This window comes from Protopterus annectens, chromosome 8.part0 (assembly GCF_019279795.1).
Source record: "Protopterus annectens isolate FY-2018-M chromosome 8.part0, PAN1.0, whole genome shotgun sequence".
Classification (NCBI taxonomy): domain Eukaryota; kingdom Metazoa; phylum Chordata; order Ceratodontiformes; family Protopteridae; genus Protopterus; species Protopterus annectens.
The window spans coordinates 1,637,549,766-1,637,570,929 of NC_056741.1; the positions used below are offsets into that span (position 1 = coordinate 1,637,549,766).

A 21,164-nucleotide genomic window follows, 5' to 3' on the forward strand; every position below is an offset into this window, starting at 1 on the left:
ACTTGGCTAAGTCCAGAGATTAAAAGCCATGACATTCTTCCTCCTGGCTACAGTATATACAGATGTGACAGAAAGAACAAGAGGGGGTGAGGTGTAGCAATAATGTTTAAATAAAATATTAAATTTACCCTAATTGAGGTAAACAATCCTCTTTTTGGCAATGCCAAACTTTTATTTAGTAAATTGGAAATCAACTCGTACAGGCATCTAATTATAATTGCTGTTTACCCCCCCACCCCCACCCCCATCGTTCTAATCTTAATACTATTGAAGATTTCCTACACTGGACTTCCCTGAATTTCTGTCAAGACACTGTCATTATGGGTGACCTCATTACTGACTGGCTGTGTTATAACTCTGATATTCCTTCAAACTTCATTAACTTGCATGGCTTTTCTCAGGTTATACAGACAACTACTGGAATAGATAAATCCACAAGTAGGAACTCTATTCTGGACACGATCTTCACAAACAGACCTTCACTATCCTTCCAATCAGGGTGCCCCTCCCAGATGGAATTAGCGATCAGGTCCCCACTTACACGCTCAGATACCATCTTAATCCCCTAGACAGTCTTTCCACCTTATTCGAAGTAAAAAGAACTTTAGTGCTCAAAATTTTCTCACCCTTTTACACCACTGTGACTGGACACACCTCAAACCTCTTCCCATTGACACTGAAGTTGACTATTTTAATTCCACCTTCCTAGATACCTAAACAGACTAGCCCTCTTCAGAACTGCTAGGCTAAAATCTAATTATTCACCATGGCTAAAACAAGATACCAAAAATCTTCTTAAAGAAAGGGATAAAGCTTGGTCTCTCTGGCATTCCACTAACAAACAGCCTGACCTTGATATTTATAAACCTCTTTGTAATAAAGCTAAGTCCCAAATAAAATTGGACAAGTCATATTTTATTTCCATTCAGCAACATCACTATAACAATCTCAATAAATTCTGGTCATCTGTAAAAAAGCTTCTTCAAACCCAGAAATACTTATACCCCCTAACCCCTCAATATCCTTCAACTCTAATAGCATTGCTACACAATTCAACGCTTTCTTCATTAACTCCATTCAGGCTGTCACAAATTCACAATGCTGTACTTTAGCAACTTCTCCTTCAAACCTGTTCAAACTCTCACCATAAAAAATATACTCTCCAAACTTAAACCTACATCTCTTGCAGCTGATAATCTACCCACATTTTTCCTAAAAATTGCAGCTGCTGCTATTGCTTATCCCACTGCAATTCTAATCAACTGCTTCCTTCTAGAAGACTATGTTCCTTCCAGCTGGAAGATATCTTATATTATTCCTCTACATAAAGGAGGGGGAATGAGATCTCTAACTACAGACCCATAGCTGTCCTACCCCCTTTCTAAAACTTTGGGAAAATGTATCCACCAACAGCTTTTAAACTGCCTTCTTTCTAAAAATCTCTTAACCATTACTCAACATGGATTTCATCCCCACCATAGCAGTATTACTGCTAGCCTTAGCTTTATCAACACAACAAACACAATACAGAAATAAAGGTCAATTTGTATCTTCCATCTTCTTAGATCTCTCTAAAGCCTTTGATACAATTTCTCATCAGAAACTTCTCAATCCACTTGCCACATTTAATCTTAGTTTCTCTGTTGTAGCATGGTTTCATAGTTATTTGTCTAGCCGACAGCAAGCTGTTAAATGGCAACAGGAACTCTATTCCCTTTTGCCTGTGAACTTGGGTGTTTCTCAAGGCTCTATTTTTAGGTCCTTTACTTTTTGGTATTTTCACTAACCAACTTCATTTATCTGCACCTTTAACCTCGGTTCAATATGCAGATGATTCAACTCTTACATGTGCTGCACCTTCCTTAAATCTGGTTGCTTCTACTACTCAACAGCATCAGTTGAGTAGTAGAATCATCAGTGGCTATCTGAATTGCAACTGATTCTAAATCCTTCTAAGACCAAACTTATGCTCTTTCATCCTTGTAAATCACAGTTTCCCTCTACTACATTTCAAATACAGTCATCCAGCAGCACCATAATCTGAAGTAGTTTACTTAATTTTGTCTTCAACCTGTGGGATACTGGATCTGTATCAAATCCGAGCCGGCAATCTCACTAGCATCTGCTCCGAGCTCCAAGCTCCTCCCCTTACCCATAATACACCTTCACTACCTTACAACCCCCAGATCTTGATTGCTGTGGCTAGCTGAAGCATCATGATCTCCAGAGCTCAGAGTAGTAAGTGGGTATTAAAGCTTTTAGAAAGCTTTTTTTCTCTCTAACTTTCAGGATAGTGGTTAGTGTAGGTTCCCCTTTTCCTTCCCTCGCTTAGTGCATCAAACTTTAGTGTTGTTTAGCTTAGTTTAGCGTACTTGGTTAGTATACTTGCCCCACCCCCCAGTGTTCTTTGTGTGAGTGTGGCGAGTGGTTTTCAGTGGGAAAATATTTTTTTCTATCTACTTGTTTTCCCTCATGTCTAAATGGCTGATAAGCTGGTGTTTAAAAGGTGCACTGAGTGTGGCCATAAGTTGTCCCCCACAGATGGCCACATTCTTTGTGTAATGTGCTTGGGTGTGGCCCATCTCAGTACAGACTGCTCTATATGCTCAGGTTTTAACCCGAGCGCAATCAAGGACAGGAAGGCTAAGTTGACCCTGAAAGACCTTCTTCCCACTTCTGAGGCGGTTGCCTCATCCTCGGCTTCGGTCACAGCGGCTGCTATGGCCGTTTCTCCTTCTTCTCTTGCCCTTGCTTCTTCTCCTTCCCAGGCTGGGACTCAGGCTCCCATTTCAAAGCCTGTGGAAGCGGAGTAGAAAAGGGGCAGAGAGAAGGAGAGAGAGAGAGAGATGAAATCCAGGACAGAGAAACGTAAGAGGTCCCCGGACCTCCCTTCACCTGCTAAGAATCATAGGATCCGTCACTCCCCTTGGCTCTGATCTCTGAGGTTTTTCCCAAGAGCCGGAGGAGATATGCTGTACATCTAGGGCCTTAGTGCCCCGACTCGCAAGATCGGAGTCCTGTGCCTCGTCGAGGTCCACGTGGTCCTTATCGGAAGTGGACATGGTAAAAAATGATGAGGAGGTTCATTCGTACTCTGATCCAGATGGGAGTCTTGCCAACCCCCTCTCCCTCAGGAGGGGGGAGCTCGCTTTCCTTTTTACATAGATTTCTCCTTCTCCGATCCGTCCTCTGGGTTTGGAGTACTCGGATCTGAGGATGGCTTTAGTCAGGGGGTCAGTGCCAACGGTACCTGCTTCCTTGATGCTGACAGCTGCCTGGAGCGTGTTGGAGCCGGAGCTTGGGTGTCAGATTCGAGGGAGTGGAACTTTTTTCATCGGCTCCGCCTTTGTTGTGCCAAGTTTCCTCTCTCAGAGCTCCGTCCACTTAGGGCCCGGCTTCGATTCTCTCGTCGAACCCAGGGATACAGGCTTCCTTATTGGTTCCACAGGAGGTTTGTTCTCCCTCCGCGTTCGACATGGTAGAAAGGGTTCTCTCCGCTGGATCAAGACCCCTGACTTTCTCCTCAGACTCCGCCCCGCTTTCTACGAATCACATCATTTTGCTAGAGGGACAGCCTGTGCTTGAGGAACCCCAGACGGTTCCCCCAGAGGAACAAGTGGCTTGCGAGATCCCTTCGGAGAGCCCCACTGGAGATGTGCCTCGCAGGCATAAGTGTAAGAGGAGGCACTTGGACTCCCCCCGAGTCCCTCACCGAGGATACGGATTTGGATGATGGGGAATGTACCCCCAGGTCACCTCCCGAGGATGTCTCCTTTGGAGACTTCATGGAAATCCTTCACCAGTGCAGAGTTTGGTCCACCCCAAACCTTCTTTTGATGAGTCCGTGTTCCTGGAGGCTTTCGGCACAGATCCATCTACTTCCTTGGTGTCCCCTCCCGCAGATCCCATGGTAGACCTGGTCACCTCACGGGCCTAGAAGGAGCCGGATACCATGGAACTAATTCCCAAAAGGCCTGATAAGATCTTGCGTCCACCTTCGGATAAGCCAGCATGGAACAAGGGCTCCCCTGTAGACGCTATGGTGGTAGCAGCAGCCACAAAGAAGGAACTAGCCCAGGAGAGGTCCTCGGTTCATCTTCTTGACCGAGAGTCGCGGATGATGGACCGCTTAGGGAAGCGACTTTATGCTTCAGCTACCTTTTCTATTAGGACACTGAACTACGTGGCCCATGCCACGAGACTCCAACACGGCTTGGTCAAGGAGCTAGTGGAGTTTCCCCACTAAGTCCATGTCGCAGGAGGACAGGGACTCGTTCTCCACGAGGATGACCACTTTGAAAGCAGTCTCCAACATGTCCATGCGACTCCTTTCACATGCTACTGAAGGAGTGGCTAGGGCGGCTGAGTCCGGCGTGTCCATGATGTGCAATGCCTGGCTCAGACTATGTCAATTTTCGGAGCCTTTCAAGGCATCCTTTGCCAATGCCCCTTATGACGGCTCTACTCTCTTTGGAAAGACCACCAAAGAGACTTTAGTCTAGAGTGAGAAGGATGGGAAGACACTGTCTGCCGTCGGAATCCACTTCTCGAACCCTCATAGGTCCTTTTCCTGGAATCAGATAGGGCAAAAGAAGATGTGGTTCCAGAAGACACAGTATACCTGGGACACTCAGGGCACTTCTTCCCCCAGAGGCAGAGGGGGACAGAATGGACGCCGGCCCAGAGGCAGAAGGGGTCTGAGGAATTTTGGGTCTCAAGAACCTTTCTTGGACAGGCCTGGACAGCAACCCTGAGGGGTGGCCCGACTGCTCTACTCTGGAGGCAGTTGGGGGATGATTGTCCTTGCATCTGGTGGCGTGGGAGTCCATAACATCAGACCGCTGGGTGCTTCAGATCATATCCAGAGGATACTCTGTCCCCTTTGTGGGTCCCCTCAAATCACCCAACCACCTCCCGGACGTACCACCCACGCAAAGGGAGGCAGCAGCACAGGAAATTTCCAAGCTGCTAGGAAAACGACCCATCGAAACCGTCCCCCCAGATCAGTCTGGATCGGGCTTCTACTCCAGGTTCTTTTTCGTGCCAAAGAAAACGGGGGACGTGAGGCCCATTCTAGACCTATCTACCCTGAACCTGTCAGTTGCCAAAGAAAAATTCCGGATGGTCACACTACAGTCCATCATGCTGTACCAGCAAGAGAGCGACTGGATGTGCTCATTAGACCTCCAGGATGCTTACTATCACATAAAGGTGCACAGAAGCTCCAGGAGGTTCCTCCGCTTCCAGTTAGGTGTCAATCATTACCAATTTCGAGCCCTACCCTTTGGTCTCACCACAGCCCCCAGGGTGTTCACCAAAGTGATGGCGGTGGTAGCGGCTCACCTGAGGCTTCAGGGGATTCAGGTCTATCCGTACCTGGACGATTGGCTCTTCACTGCTCCCACCAGGGGTCTACTCTCTCAAACCAAGGATTATTTCTTAAACCTTGCCCTGCATTTGGGGATCACAATCAATGCATCCAAATCACTCATACATCCTGTCCAGGTGTTAGACTATATTAGGGCAAGGAAAGATACACTACAGTGCAAAATCTTCCTGACCTCGGAGAGAGTACAAAACCTGAGGATGCATGTCTCTCTAATCTACCATTTTCATCTTCCATTGGTGGAATCAGAGTTGAAGGCCTTAGGTTCAATGACAGCGACCACAACGCTTCTCCTGTGTGCCCAGTTACATATGAGAATTCTACAGTGGACACTAGATGTACAATGGTCTCTGTTGGAACTTCCATTGTCATATCCAATACAACTCAGTCGAGTCTGTCGGCTGTCCCTTATATGGTGGATGTGTTCTCCGGATATTTTGGAGGAATGACCCTTTGTTTCAGCCCCTGTCCAAGCGACAGTGACCATGGATGCCTCCCAACTCTGGTGGGGGGGCATCGTTCGGGCAGGACAGTCCAAGGCCTGTGGTCCCCTGTAGAGACCAGCTTTCACATAAATGTTCTAGAGAAACCATTGCAATTCAGTCAGACATGTCAATGGTCTGGTATATCAACAAACAGGGAGGGACCAGGTCTTACCCCCTTTGTCGCAAGGCCATGAGAGTGTGAAAATGGGCGATCTCCACCAGTCGTTTTCTCATCTCAACGCACATTCCGGGACATTTCAACATTCTAGCGAACAGGTTAAGTCGGACTATCCTGATGCCTTACGAGAGGTCTCTGAATCTTTCAGTAGCAGAGCAGATCTTCCTAGAGTGGGGTCAGCCTTGCTGCGATCTCTTCGCATCTCCTTCCAACGTGAAGTGCAATGAGTTTTTCGCTCTGATCCCCCTGCCGGGGGAGCCCCCCAGAGATGCTCTAGTCCATGCTTGGCCTCCTGGTCTTTTGTATGCTTACCCTCCAGTACCTCTTATTCCAAGGTTTCTACAGAAAGCTTGTCGACTGGGGAGCAAAGGGATCCTCATTGTCCCGTTTTGGCCTCGCTAGGTTTGGTTTCCCTTCCTTTGGTCTCACCTTCTGGCCCCGCCCCGGATCTTGGATCTCGTTTAGGATCTGATTTCACACCAATCGGGGGTTCCTCATCTGAACCTGAACAGTTTGAAGCTCACAGCTTGGCTGCTCCAGCTCCCATGATCGCTAGGACTCCTGGATTATCCTCTTCAGTTAGGTCTTTTCTGGTGGCTGCTCATAAATCTTCAATCAGAAAGGTTTATCGCAATAAATGGAAACGTTTTTCCTTTTGGGCCTCTCAGTGGAGTTTGGACCCCTTCACGGCTCCTATTTCTGCTATTCTTGATTTTCTAGCTGATATTTTTCAACACAGAGCTAGTTCTTCTACTGTCAAGGTTCAATTGGCTGCCATTTCTCATTTTCATGTGGGTGAGAATTCTGCCTCTCTAGCCTCCTCCAATCCTTATAAAGCCTTTATCAAAGGGACTTTTCTGTTACACCCCCCTGTCAAGGATCTTGTTCCCCCATGGGACCTTACTATGGTTCTTCAAGCTCTGGTCTCTCTGCCTTTTGAACCAACTGCAACCACAGATCTGAAATTCTTATCTTTGAAAACAGCATTTCTACTGGCTATTACCTCTGCTAAAAGGGTTTCAGAACTGCAGGCCTTGTCCGTCAAAGTTCCTTATATGATTTTCCACAAAGATAGGGTTTCCCTTCAGACCAATCCATCCTTTTTTCCCAAGGTGGCATCAGTAGTTAATATCAATCAAACCATCAGTTTACCAGATTTCTTTCCTAATTTTGTAAACAAAATGGAATACAAACTCCACTTGCTGGATGTTCATAGTTACAATTCTATGTACACAGGACAAAAAATTTCCGTAAATCCGATCAACTGTTTGTATCCTTCTATAAATCCTTTTTGGGTAAACCTATCTCCAAGGTCACTATTGCTAGGTGGATTTCTTCATGCATTCTTCAGGTCTATAAGGACAGAGGCGTGTCTCCTCCGGGTCAGGTGAAAACTTATTCCACTAAGTCCATGGCTACGTTTGCGGCCTTTTGGACTAGAGTCTCTTTGAATGATATTTGTTCTGCAGCTACTTGGTCCTCATCTCATACATTTATTTCTCATTACAAATTGGATTTGACTTCCGGAAGGAGAGCATCCTTTGGTTCCATGGTACTCCGGAATATCCTTCCATGAGGGGGGCTACCCAGGAGTTTAGTAGCTGGGGGACTCTGTCGCACAGGTTGAAGACCAAATGAAGTAAACTACTTCAGATAAAGAAGTTATGTACTCACCATAACGTTCCATCTGAGTAGTTCTACTTCATTTGTCTTCAGCTGTCCCTCCCTCCCTCCTTCCCCTGGATCTTGTCATATGAACAGCCTGTGGGCTGCAGTTACAGGTCATAAATATTTTTCAGGTCGGGTTATCAGTATAAGGATCAGCAAACTCGATTTGGGGTTTGGAAGGTAGTGGAGGTGTATTATGGGTAAGGGGAGGAGCTTGGACCTCGGAGCAGATGCTAGTGAGATTGCCGGCTTGGATCTAATATGGATCCGGCATCCCACAGGTTGAAGACAAATGAAGTAGAACTACTCAAATGGAATGTTTTGGTGAGTACATAACTTCTTTATTTCTGCTACACCTCATTCAAAATTACTAGGTGTCCTAATTGATAACAATTTGAAATGTGACCTTCATCTAGCACAGTCCATCAGAAATACTCATGTTAAACATGACTCACTCTACAGACCGAAGCCTTTTCTTACAATTAAAAGTAGGCAAGATTTACCCAGAACACACCTTCTCTTCACCCTACTATACACCTCTCCCATTTTCACTAACCTTAATAAAATTGACCTATCTAAGCTTGAAACCTGCTATAACAAAATTGCTAAATTTGCTACTAACTTTCCACATAGATATAATCATTGCTCAGCCTTAGGTGAGCTTCACTAGCTTGAACCTCCCCATCTCTTAACTTACACTCAGCTTACAGCAGCTCACAGACATGTCCATTAATCTGAATATACCCCCCCCCCCCTTCAGTTAATGTTTCAACCCTACACTAACAATCATACTCTTCGGTCATCCAACAAATTCTTACTGCAAGTCTCAAACTCCAACAATAAAGCTGGTGACTCTCTATACTCTAGCTATATCTCCAAAGTTTGGAATACCATCCATCAAGTCATAATATCCAGTTCCAAGTTGAAGCATTTAAAATGCTCCTAAAAGGCCACCTCTTTTCTAATTGGTTCTCTTCATGTTTTTCTCCTGGTTAATGCCTTCTCTCTTGTTTTATTCTTACCTTTATACTTGCTATGTCTAACTTCCTGTTTTACTCATCTTTCTTTTTCCCTTTCTGTTTCTATGAACTATTTATTCTCTCTCATACTTTTTCCATCTATTGATTTATTCTTCCTGGTCTGATCTTCCATTACACTTTTCTTCTCCTCTTTCTTTATATCTTTTTATTTTCTTCTTCTCTCCTAATCTTATATTACACTTTCTTCTCCTCTTTCTTTGTATCTTTTTATTTTTTTCTTCTCTCCTATCTTTCCTTCTTCACTATCTCCTCCTCACTCCTTTGTGATGTATTCTTCTCTGCTGCTTACATATTTCTTTTTATCAATTTTTTTACATTTTATGCTTGTAATTTTGTCAAACTAGTTTTCATTCCTTGCTGTCTATATTCTCTCTTACACATTGACTAATTTGGTTATTACCTTGCTATTGAACTCATATTTTTCTTTTTAATATATACTGTGCTTCTTTTTTTTCCTCTAATTTTCGTTTACCTTGTGTGTATTTATTCCTTGTTCTAACTGTATTATTTTTGGGGGCTTCCCCTGGGACACCGCTGAAAATGGGCTAACACCCAGTTGGACTATCCTGTTTAACAAAAGTAAATAAATAAGTAAAATAAACTTTTGATCAACTTGTCTGTTGTAAGAAATTCCTTCTGTATTGCACAGCTTATAAACAAAGGGATTGTGTCTAGAGCTAAGGATGTCACTGTCCCCCTTTACTCAGCCCTCATTAGGCCAGTCATTGAATATAGTGCTCCCTTTGGCAAGTATCTGTCCAGACATATGCAATAAATGGAACACAGACAGAGATACCTTACTAAAAGGATACAAGGCCTAAAGTACATGTTCTACATGGTCTGATTCCAAGCCATGTCACTGTACTCTGTATTCTACTGACTGCTAAGAAGTGACCTGTATCTGACATACAAGGCATCTACTGACCCATTTCTGATGGATTTCCTGCACATCAGCAAGTCAAATGGCATCAGAAATACTCTGTTTAAGGATCTAAACCTCTTCTGTAGTATCAATAGATCTGTTTGGAGGGACATCTATATTTTGCAGAGGATACCACTGCTATGGAAAAGACACCCTATACACTTAAAACAAAGTTCATCCTTATCCATTTTTAAGTGCAACTTAGATGTATGGATGGGAAACAGAAAATGTACCGCAGGACTGCTCCCTGTACTACTAATGGATAGAAGTAGCTTCTGAATGCTTTTATCTCGTGCATGGGTCCCTTCAAAATATCTGTGGTAGGATTGCAGTTATTCTCATTACAGGTAATATATAATTATCCACTGTGGGATGGGTAAGACCAATCTCTAACCAAATAGGATAGGTTATTTCAAGCACAAAAAGGGAAATTGGCTAAGCTTAAAATGGTGTGCGAGGGCAGTGAATCTAGTACTTACCTATGAATCTGTAAATAAGAGGTAATTGAGAAGTGTGCCAGGCTGGAAATACCGGAATAGGAAATCCCAACATTTACCCAGTGTTGAAGGCCATTTTGCTGATCTTTCCATACAGTGAGTTCATACCTGTTGCTTAGGAGAATGTTCATTTAACTGAATTAATGCTTTGCTGAGTTATGCATTAATACTTTTTATCATATATGCATGCAGAGTTAATACACCAGAAACATAATAAATGTTTTAGCTGTGTTAAACATTTATATAATCAAATGTTTGAAAATGCTATGTATTCATCTTCATCAACAGTTTAACTGGTGATTGGTACATAAGGTCATATAAACTTGTTAAATAAAGTCCAGTACCTTCTTTAACACTTATTTTCATTGGTTCAGTTAGTTTTGGAAGAAGTGAACTGATTTTTTTTTGTGCTGTTTAATGGCTATTTTCTTTTTTGTGCAACTTAGAATGCCCTTTTTCCTACCAAGTAAACTTTTTAATCTTATTTACAGAAGTCGAGCTGTCTTGTATCATTAAATCTACTGCAACTACCAATCCGAGAATTGAATGGAAGAAGTTAACATCTAAGGACCCCATCTATGTGTTTTATCAGGAAAATATGAAAGGTAACCTACTAAAACTCTGCTGACACATCAGTTTTTGTATACCATTTTAATAAATTCATTTTATCTAGTCTACAGAATGAGATAATTTTGTTTCAACATTTGCACATACTTTTTTGTAAAAAAATAACATTTGGCTAATGTGTAAACAGGAACGTCCCCTTGCAAGCAAAAACAACTGTGTGGAGTTTAGAAAAGCTGAGACGCTCTCTGATAAAGGAGCTGAGTTATTATAACTTGTGCTAATGATCACTGCATCTTTTAGCACTAAGGGTTACTAGTGCTAAAGCCAATGTGTCTGGAAGTGCAGATGTGGCAACAAGCTTTATTCAGTGGACAAATAGCTAGACAGAATGAAGTGGTAGTTCTATAAAATACTGCCTACATTGTAAAAGGGAGTAGAGTGCCTATTATGGTGGCACTGCTTCTGCTGTTTTAGACTCAGTAGTACAGTGATGGAGAATGTCAGTGGCAGTAGCATTCAAGCCCTACCCACTTGTCCTTTTACTGAAAATGCTGTATGTTACAGTGGCAGGAACAAGGAAATAGCTGAGGACCAGAGTTGAAGGATAACTTGTCTGATTCACTTATATTCTAAAGTATGGTACACTGAAACATAAAGGGTTAAGTCAGGAAGTTAACTAGGCAAAGCTGATTGCTGAATTGTATACTGATGCCAAAACTGTTAACTTTTGCAAATGCTGACTTTATACTGATTTTGAAATTCCTAGACAGCTTCAGCTGAGGCAAAAGAAGAGTTTTTTAATGATGTATCTGATGATCTGAAGTTGTTGATCTGAAGTAGTTAACTTCATTTGGTCTGCAACCTGTGGGATACGGATCCGATCTCGGATCCGAGTCAGCAACTTTACAAAGCTTAGATCTGATCTCCTAGCTCCTCCCCTTACCCATAACCCCCTGCCAACCCTGATTGACCTCAGATCTAGTTTGCCGCGCTTAGGTACAGCAGCTAGGTTGCGAGCTCCTAGTCAGGTAAGTTTATCTCTTTTTGCTAATCTCCATAAAACTTGTGAGTGTGTGTTTGATTAAGTTCCTTAACCCTATTAGTTAGATATTTAGTGTTTTTGAGTTAAAAAAACAAAACATTTTTTTCTCCTCCCCACCCTTCGCTGTTATCGTAGCTGTGTGTGTGTGTTTGAGAGTTTGGGGCCTACTGTGTGAGTGAGTTTCATTTTTAGTGTAAACATGTCTGAGGCCCCAAAGTTAGTATTTTCGAAGTGCATTGAGTGTGGCCATAAGCTCTCCCCGGCAGATGGCCACACTCCGTGTGTCCAGTGCCTTGGGGTTGAACACCTCTCGGTGTGTGATTTGCGCGGTGTTCAACTCCAGGGCACTGAAGGACCGGAGGTCAAAGCTGATCCTAGCGGGACTCTTGCCCCCGGATTCAGCTTCGGCCTCCGGTACTTCTGTGGCCTCCTCCCAGGCTTCGGTGGCGGCCACTCCTGCCTCTCTCCCCCTGGCCGGGACTCAAATGCCCGCTACTGTGCCGGAGGAGGGGGAGGCCAGGAAGGAAAAGAAAAGGGAGAAGCACCACAAGCGGCGGGCCGAGGCCTCCGCTTCGGCTCTCCCGGCTAAGCGGGCTTCTCCCTCCGGGTCTTCCAGGTCTAGGTCTCCTCCTTCTCGGCTCCAGTCTCCATGCTTCTCTCCGGGACCCGAGGAGGAGGAGACCTGATCTCCGTCGAGGTCATCGAGGCGGCACTCCTGGCCAGCCTCGGTGGCCTCGTCGAGATCGACACGTAGCCTGTCTGAAGCTGATTTGGACCGGGTGAGTGCTCCTGCCCCCCCCCCTCGGGGGGGGGGAGCTCAACACCCTTTTTTGCCCCGATAGCTCCTTCTCCTGCCCGCTTCCCGGGTTCGGAGTGCTCGGAGCCAGGCAGCGTTGGAGCCGGGGGTGGGTCTGCGCCGACAGTATCGGGTACTTCGGCTCCGACTCTTCCTTCGAGATTGCCGGATCCATCCTTGTCGGATCCGAGCTCTCGGAGCCGTGGTCTGAGCTTCGGATCCGAGGGGTTTAGTGTGCCTTCGGCTCCGTCCAGGTCGGAGCACACTGGCCCTTCGGATCCGATGATCTCAGTGCCGGCTCCGATCCATCCATCGGATCCGAGCGAGGGTCGGCTCTCGGATCCCAGAGAGAGTGGCTCTCCCTCGGCATTCGATGTGGTGGAGAGGGCTCTGTTGAGTGCATCCAGGCCCCCGCTCCCTGCTACGGCTCCATCCCGCACTCCCTCTTGTTTGGGTCAGGCTTCCGTCACCCGGCCACAGGGACAGCCTGCTTTGACATCGCAGGTCGTTCCACTGGAACAAGACGTTGCTGGTGAGTCATCCTCGGACAGTCCCCCCGAGGATGTTCCTCACAAGCGGAAGTGTAAGAGGAGGCACGTGGACTCCCCCGAGTCCTTGACAGAAGACACGGATTTGGATGAGGGGGAAGGCTCCCCAAGGTCACCCCCGAGGATGTCTCCTTCGGAGACATCATGGAAATGCTTAGGATCAGGGGGGGTGGTCTGCCCCCAAGGCTTCCTCTGATGAATCCGTGTTCCTTGAGGCGTTCGAAGCAGGCCCATCTACCTCTTGGGTGTCCCCTTCGGCCGACTCCTTAGTGGATCTTATTACCACTAGGGTGTGGAAGGAGCCGGACACTGTGGAGCCAGTCCCCAAACGTCCCGACAGGATCCTGAGCCCCCCCCGACCAAGAGGTCCCATTGGAGCAAGGGACTCCCCGTAGATGCCTTGTTGGTGGTGGCAGCCACCAAGAGGGAGTTAGCCCAGGAGAGTCCCTCAGTCCATCCCTCGAGCAAAGAGTCTCCGTTCGATGGACCGTCTCGGGAAGTGGGTCTTTAGTTCAGCGACCTTCTCTGTAAGGTCCCTTAACTACATGGCACACGTGATTCGGCTGCAGCGGGACCTTATTAAAGAGTAAGCTGCATCACCCCCGGAGTCCATGTCGGGAGAGGACAAACAGTTGTACTCCACCCGCATGGCCACTCTTAGGTCTATCTCTAACACCTCTATGCGGCTCTTATCCCATGCTACGGAGGGAGCCGCTAGAGCCAGCGGAGCAGGCCTAGTTATGAGGCGCCAGGCCTGGCTCCGACATTGTGACTTCGCGGAACCCTTCAAGGCGTCCTTTGCGAATGCCCCCTTCGATGGTTCTGCCCTTTTTCGCAAAACAGTTCGCAAAACTTTGGTCCAGAGTGAAAAGGACGGGAAGACGTCTGCCGTCGGAGTCCACTTTTCTGCTCCCCAGAGGTCCTTCTCCAAGAACCAAAAGGGACAGAAGAAGATGTGGTTCTGAAAGTCGTAACAATCCCAGTCCGCTCCGGACTCCCAGTCCTTCTGCGGCAGAGGAGGACAGGGTGGACGCCGCCCTAGAGGCAGAGGGGGCCCGAAGAACTTTGGGTCCAGAGAAGCCTTCTCTGATCGGCCCACGCAGCAGCCCTGAGGGCTTGCCCGACTGCTCCACTCTGGAGGCAGTCGGGGGGCGTTTCTCGAAGCACCTGGCAGCTTGGGAGTCCATTACAACAGACCGCTGGGTGCTTCGTATCATATCCAGAGGATACAAAATTCCATTTTCCCACGTTCCAGACACCCCCAGTCACCTCCCTGATGTTCCACCCAATCAGAGGGAGGTGGCAGCTGCGGAAATCTGGCTGCTCTTAGGAAAAGGGGCCATCCAGCACGTCCTCCCATGCCAGTCCGGATCGGGTTACTACTCCAGGTTCTTTTTAGTGCCAAAAAAGATGGGGGACTTAAGGCCCATCCTCGATCTTTCCCTACTGAATCTGTCAGTAACCAAAGAAAAGTTCTGGATGGTCACTCTTCAATCTATTCTCCCCCTCTTGCGGGAGAATGACTGGATTGCTCCATAGACATCAAGGACGCATACTACCACATTTTGTTGGACGAACGCTCCAGGAGGTTTCTCCACTTCCGGCTGGGAGCCAGTCATTATGAATTCAGGGTCCTTCCCTTTGGTCTCACCTCAGCCCCCAGGGTGTTCACCAAGGTATTAGCAGAGATAGCGGCCCACCTGAGACTCCAGGGAATACAGGTTTTTCCGTACCTGGACGACTGGCTCCTCACCGCCCCGACAAGGCATCTACTATTCTTAGCCAGGGATTACTTTCTCAACCTTGCTCCTCAACTAAGGATCACTATAAATGCAGACAAGTCCTCTCTCACCCCGACTCAGGTGATAGATTTTATCGGGGCCAGACTGGACACCAACAAGCAGCTCGCCTTCCTAAATCCCGACTGGTTGCACACTCTGAGAGCACACGTGCGGGCCATTTTTCAATCTTCGAAACCTCCGGCGGGATTGGTTCTGAGGGCTCTAGTGTCTATGGCAGCCGCAATCAACCTCCTTCCCATGGTGCGTCTCAACATGCGGATATTGCAGTGGACTCTACAGGTTCAATGGTCCCTTCTCCAGTACCCCTTGGATCACCCCATTTCCCTCAGCAGGGTCTGTAAGAGAGCTCTCGTTTGGTGGCTTCAATCGCCGGACCTCCAGACAGGACGCCCCTTTGCCACGACCCCCCCCCCTTTCGCCACAGTGACCACAGACGCCTCCCGTCTTGGGTGGGGGGGGCATTATTCGGGCAGGACTGTCCAAGGCACATGGAATGATTCAGAGACCTTATTGCACATAAACGTTCTAGAGATGAGGGCAGTGCTGTTGTCGTTGCAAGCACTTCAGAGCCTTCTGCCTGTAGGAACGATTGCAGTCCAGTCAGACAGTATGTCTGTGGTTTGGTATATCAACAAGCAGGGGGGAACCAGGTCTTACGCGCTCTGTCGAGAAGCCATGAGAGTGTGGGAATGGGCAATCTCTACCAACCGCTTTCTCATTGCAACACACATTCCGGGACGGACCAGCATCCTGGCAGACAGACGCACCATCCTTTCGCCTTACGAGTGGTCCCTCAATCCCCAAGTAGCGAGTCAAATTTTTGCTGTCTGGGGGCAGACCTGTTGCGATCTCTTCGCATCTCCCTCAAACACGAAATGCAAAAATTACTTTGCTCTCATTCCCCCTCCCGGGGAAGCCCCGAGGGACGCTTTGGTGCATACTTGGCCACCCGGTCTTCTCTATGCCTACCCTCCTCTTCCACTGATGCTGAAACTTCTTCAGAAAGCCAGTCGGTTAGGGAGCAGAATGATCCTCATTGCCCCATTCTGGCCTCGCCAAACTTGGTTCCCGTACCTCTGGTCTCATCGAGTGAATCCACCCTGAATTCTAGATCCCCTCCCGGATCTGATTTCCCACCCACAGGGACTCCCAGTCCCCGACCTGGTCAACCTCAAGCTTACGGCTTGGCTGCTCCAGTTCCACTCGTAGCGAGGACTCCCGGTATCTCATCCCCGGTTAAAGCTATCCTAGTAGCAGCGCACTAGCCCTCTACTAGGAAGGTCTGTAGTAGTAAATGGAAGCGTTTTTCTATCTGGGCAGAACGCCATAAATTGGATCCCTTCACAGCGGTGCTGGATTTTCTTTCAGGCCTCTTTAATGAGGGAGCTAGCTGTTCCACGGTGAAGGTGCAATTAGCAGCTATCTCTCATTATCACGTAGGCAACGATATGGGTCCTTTGATTACTTCAAAATTTTGCAAGACATTCCTAAAGGGCACTTTCCTACTTAGACCTCCCATAAGGGAAGCTGTACCTCCATGGGATTTGACTTTGGTTTTGCAGGCCATGACGGCCCCTCCCTTCGAACCTGCGGCGTCGGTAGACCTCAAATATTTGTCGTGGAAAACAGCCTTTCTGGTGGCTATTACTTCAGCCAGGAGAGTATCTGAATTACAGGCTCTTTCTGTCAAACCTCCATACTTAGCCTTTCACAAGGATAGGGTTTACCTCAGAACCAATCCCTCCTTCCTTCCGAAGGTGGTTTCTGTGACGAATATCAATCAGTCTATCAATTTGCCGGTCTTCTTTCCTAACTACCAGAACAAAGGAGAGTACAAATTACATTCCTTGGACGTGCATAGACAACTCAGGTTTTACATTCATAGGACATCTGGTCACAGACGAAACAACCAGTTGTTCGTCTCCTTTGCTAAATTTAATCTAGGTAATCCAGTCTCGAAAGTTACTTTGTCAAAATGGATTTCGCAGTGTATCATCACGTCTTATCAGAATTCCGGCAGGCCTGCACCTCAAGGAGTTCGTGCCCACTCAACTCGGTCTATGGCTACATCTGCCGCCTTTAAATCCAGAGTTTCCTTGGATGATATCTGTTCAGCAGCTACTTGGGCTTCACCTCATACCTTCATAAATCATTATAAGCTGGGCATTATCTCCAGAGGGAGAACTTCTTTTGGCTCCGCAGATCTCCGGAATATCCTTCCATGAAGGCCGCCCAAGGTTTAGGTAGCCGGGGACTCTGTCCCACAGGTTGCAGACCAAATGAAGTTAACTACTTCAGATTAAGAAGTTAGTACTCACCATAACGTTCCATCTGAGTAGGTAAACTTCATTTGTCTGCAACCATTCCCCCCCTCCATCCCCCCGACCTTCACAGATGTTTAGGACATATTATTATTACCCTTTTGAGAAGGTAATTAACTGCCTGCTATAGTACTTACGGGCAAACTTGATCTGAGGTCAGTCAGGGTTGGCAGGGGATTATGGGTAAGGGGAGGAGCTAGGAGCTCGGATCTAAGCTTTGTAAAGTTGCTGGCTCGGATCCGAGATCGGATCCGTATCCCACAGGTTGCAGACAAATGAAGTTTACCTACTCCGATCGAACGTTATGGTGAGTACATAACTTCTTATTTTCATTTGATCTTCAACCTGAGGAACTCGGATCTGGTATGGATCCGACTCGGCCCCATAATCCAGCATTGGATCCAAAGTCCAAGCTCCTCCTCTAGCAGTAATGCCCTGCTCTCCTTCCTCCCTTCAGATCTCATTTGCTGCTCATTTTGACCAGCAATGTTTCTTCATTGCTCCAATCTCTGTTTGTGGTAAGTGTGTTTCTTTTGGGTTTTCTTCTCTATTTTCTTTCTTCTTGACTTGCCTTACCTCTAATCTCACCATACCCTGTCCCCTTTGCATTCGGTGTCAGTGTTTTTATAAAAAAAAAAAAAAAAAAAAAACTTTCCTCTCTTTTCCTTTCCCTTCTTTTTGTCTAGCGTGTGTGTGTGTGTGTGTGTGTGTGTATACGTTGTCTTCCTGGCCATGATCGAGACCCCTAATCCTGGCTTCAGGAAGTGCTCAGAGTGTGGGCAGCAGCTTCCTCCATCTGACTCCCACACTCTGTGTGTTGTCTGCTTGAGTGCTCCCCATTTAGACACCTCCTGTTTGATCTACACGGGCTTCAGTCCCCCATGCTTTGATCGACAGGAGGAACAAACTTATACCGAAGAACCTTCTCCCCCCTCCAGCAGAGGCCTCTTCTTCTTCTTCTGCCAAGTTTCTGGGACTCAACCTCCCACCAAGAAGTCTGGGGATGGAGAGAAGGCCCTTTCTGAAGTTTCTGGGACTCAACCTCCCACCAAGAAGTCTGGGATGGAGAGAAGGCCCTTTCTGAAGAGTGGGATCAGCCGAGGAAGCGGTCTCCTGACCGCTTGCCCTCAACTGAACTGCCCGCCAAGTCTCGCCCAGATCTGAGCTGGAGTTCTCCTTGGCTCCAATTGTCTCACTTTTCTCCAGAGCTGGAGACCTCTCAGGCTCGGTCCCCAGTCTCTACTTCCCCGAGCGCCATTCCAGGCCCCCCTTTGACCCAGTCCACTCAGAGGCTGTCCAGAGCAGAGGTGGACAGGATGATGCTGAAGTTCCTTCGGCCCCAGATTTATTTGGGAGTCTTGTCTGCTCCATCCACCTCTGGGGCTGGGAGCATGCAATCCACCTTTCGCCCTATCACTCCTTCTCCGATCTGACCCCCGGTTTCGGAGTCCTTGGGTTTGAAGTTTTCGGGTGTCGAGGGGTTGGTGGAGATGGTCCCTGGTACCTCGACTCCGACCATTGCCCTGAGTGGGTCAGCTTCGACGTTTTCGGACCCGACTAACTCTCATAACTGTAGCCTCAGTGTCGGATCTGTGGGGATGGTATTGACTTCGAGGCTTTCGGGGTCATCCCTTTCTCTCGTTGCCTAGGCACCGGGAGGCTTGGCTCCTGCTCCCCACTTGGCGCAGAAGACAGTGGATCCAGCCTCAGCTTTGGCCTTTCCGTCTTCGGGGATCCACTCACCTTCGGCATTCGAGGTGGTGGAGAGGGTTCTTGGCTCTTTCGAGAGTCTTGACACTCTCGTCCCCAGAGTCTGTCCTAGCTCCCTCTGTCTCTGTGCTGGAGTCTGCCATCCTGTCCCCTCAGGGACAGCCTGTTGCCAGTCACCCCAGGAGGTTCTTGTACGGGAACTCCCCGAGGCTTCCAAGTCCTCCCTGGAATCCCCCCCCCCTCTGGAACCCCCTAGGAAGCTTTTGTGTAAGAGGAAGCACTTAGACTCACTGCTGGATTATCTCACTGACAATACTGACTTGAAGGATGTCTCCTTTGGAGACATCATGGAGATTCTTCATCAACGTGGTGGGTGGTCCACCCTCAAGCCCATCCCGGTTGAGTCTGTATTTCTGGAGGCGTTTGGCACAGGACCCCCTCTACCTTCTGGGTGTCCCTCCCTGTGGATCCCCTAGTGGATCTCATCTCATCTAGGGCATAGAAGGAACCAGACATGGTTGAGACCATTCCCCCGACATCCAGACAAAGTGCTTAGTGCCCCTTCTGACAAACCCCACTAGTCCAAGCTGTCCCCGGTCGATGCCGTGGTGGTTGCAGCAGCCACCAAAAAGGAGATGGCACAGGAGAGCTCCTCGGTCCACACTGCAGACAGGGAGTCTCGGGTGATGGATTATTTTGGGAAGCAGATGTACACGTCAGCTACCTTTGCCTTACATGAGCTGAATTATTTGGCACATATAATCAGACTGAGAGGGACCTGGTTAAGGAGGTTGCTAAGTCTGCCCTAGGGTCCATGTCGGTAGAGGAAAAGAAGGTTTTTCCTCTCGCATGGCCACCCTCAGTTCCATCTCATATACGGCTGAGGGTGCCTCCAGGGCTGCAGGATAAGCCTTTTGTGGGTTGTGCCAGGTTTATAGGCATGTTGTCTAGGTTAGGATGCTGCTGTTCTGCATCTAACTCTGTCTGATGGGAGGAGGGAGGGCAGGGTATTGTGGGTAGGGGAGGAGCTTGGACTTTGACTCTGATGCTGGAGTATGTGGCCGAGTTGGATCTGTACTGGATCCGAGTCTCTCAGGTTGAAGACAAATGAAAAGCAACAACTCAGATGGAATGTTATGATAAGTACATAACTTATTTTTTTCCTTTTCATTCTTCCTCACAAATGGTCCTAAGATTCGATCCTTGGTTCTGACTCTCTGCGTACACAAGACTTCATTTTCAGATGTTCATCATGTTACCCTGCTGCAGTCATCACACTTGGGTTATCCTGTCGTCAGGCGGTCCCGCAGTTGGCCGGAATTCCAAAGTCTTGGTCCGGCGTCGGTTGCTGTCGCCTCTTCCCTGACGTCAGTGCGCCAGGGGTATATATAATGCAACCGACGCCATTTTCTTCAGTCTTTCTTGCCACGCGGTGCCCGAAGCAGAAGCAGTTCGCAAGTGCCGGTCGGCTTCTCCTGAGATTTTCAAATTCGAATTTCAGACCGAAGTCTTCTATAAAGCTAAGTACCCCGTTGGGGAAACTTTTCTTGCCTCAGACCGATGTCAGAAAAAGTTAACAATTGTATTTCTTGTGGGAAGCAAATACCTCATAAGGTTTTTCATTCTTATTGCATACCTTGCCTAGGCCCAGACCACGATGTCACTTCTTGTCGGTTTTGTGCTAGGTTTAATAAGCGTACTATTGACGCTTTGATTTCGCACGACACTACTTCGGTAGGAAATTTAACTACACCATGCCGTCGGAGCAACCGACTACCGGCGTGCACAAAAAACGCAGGGATAAGGACAGACAGCCCAGGCCTAAGTCAGATTCTGAGGCCTCGGCTGATCCGGTCTCCGGTCCTCAGTGAGGCTCTGACGCAGACCCTGACTACCGCAGATCTGGAACCCGAGACCGCTACGGAAATTTTGATGGAATGTACCAGGCCGACGCAGCCTTTTACTTCAGGCCCTTCCGACGACTTTGCTTCAAAAGACGTCGGTGCTACAGAAACGCCATCGGTTTCTGAAGGCGTTTTCAGACCGACGACTCTCACCATTAAAACGTTTTCTAAGTCGAAGACTCCTTCTAAATCTAAAAGGACTGCACTTCAGTCTCCTGTTCAAGGCCCTATGCCTAAGAAACATGTGCTCAAAATGGCTGAAGATTTGATTTCTTTAATCAGGGGTTCACAGCCCCCT

General features: G+C 47.5%; 1 protein-coding gene across 1 annotated transcript in view; it reads left to right on the forward strand.

Annotated features, from left to right (window-relative positions):
* The first annotated feature begins 320 nt into the window (after positions 1-320).
* The window catches only part of JAM3 (junctional adhesion molecule 3), a 1,464,991-nt gene continuing 1,444,147 nt past the window's right edge, over positions 321-21,164 (forward strand). The window contains exons 1-2 of the mRNA XM_044079478.1: positions 321-438; positions 10,623-10,781. Coding sequence (XP_043935413.1) covers positions 321-438; positions 10,623-10,781 — 277 coding nt within the window. The remainder of the gene's footprint in view (positions 439-10,622; positions 10,782-21,164) is intronic.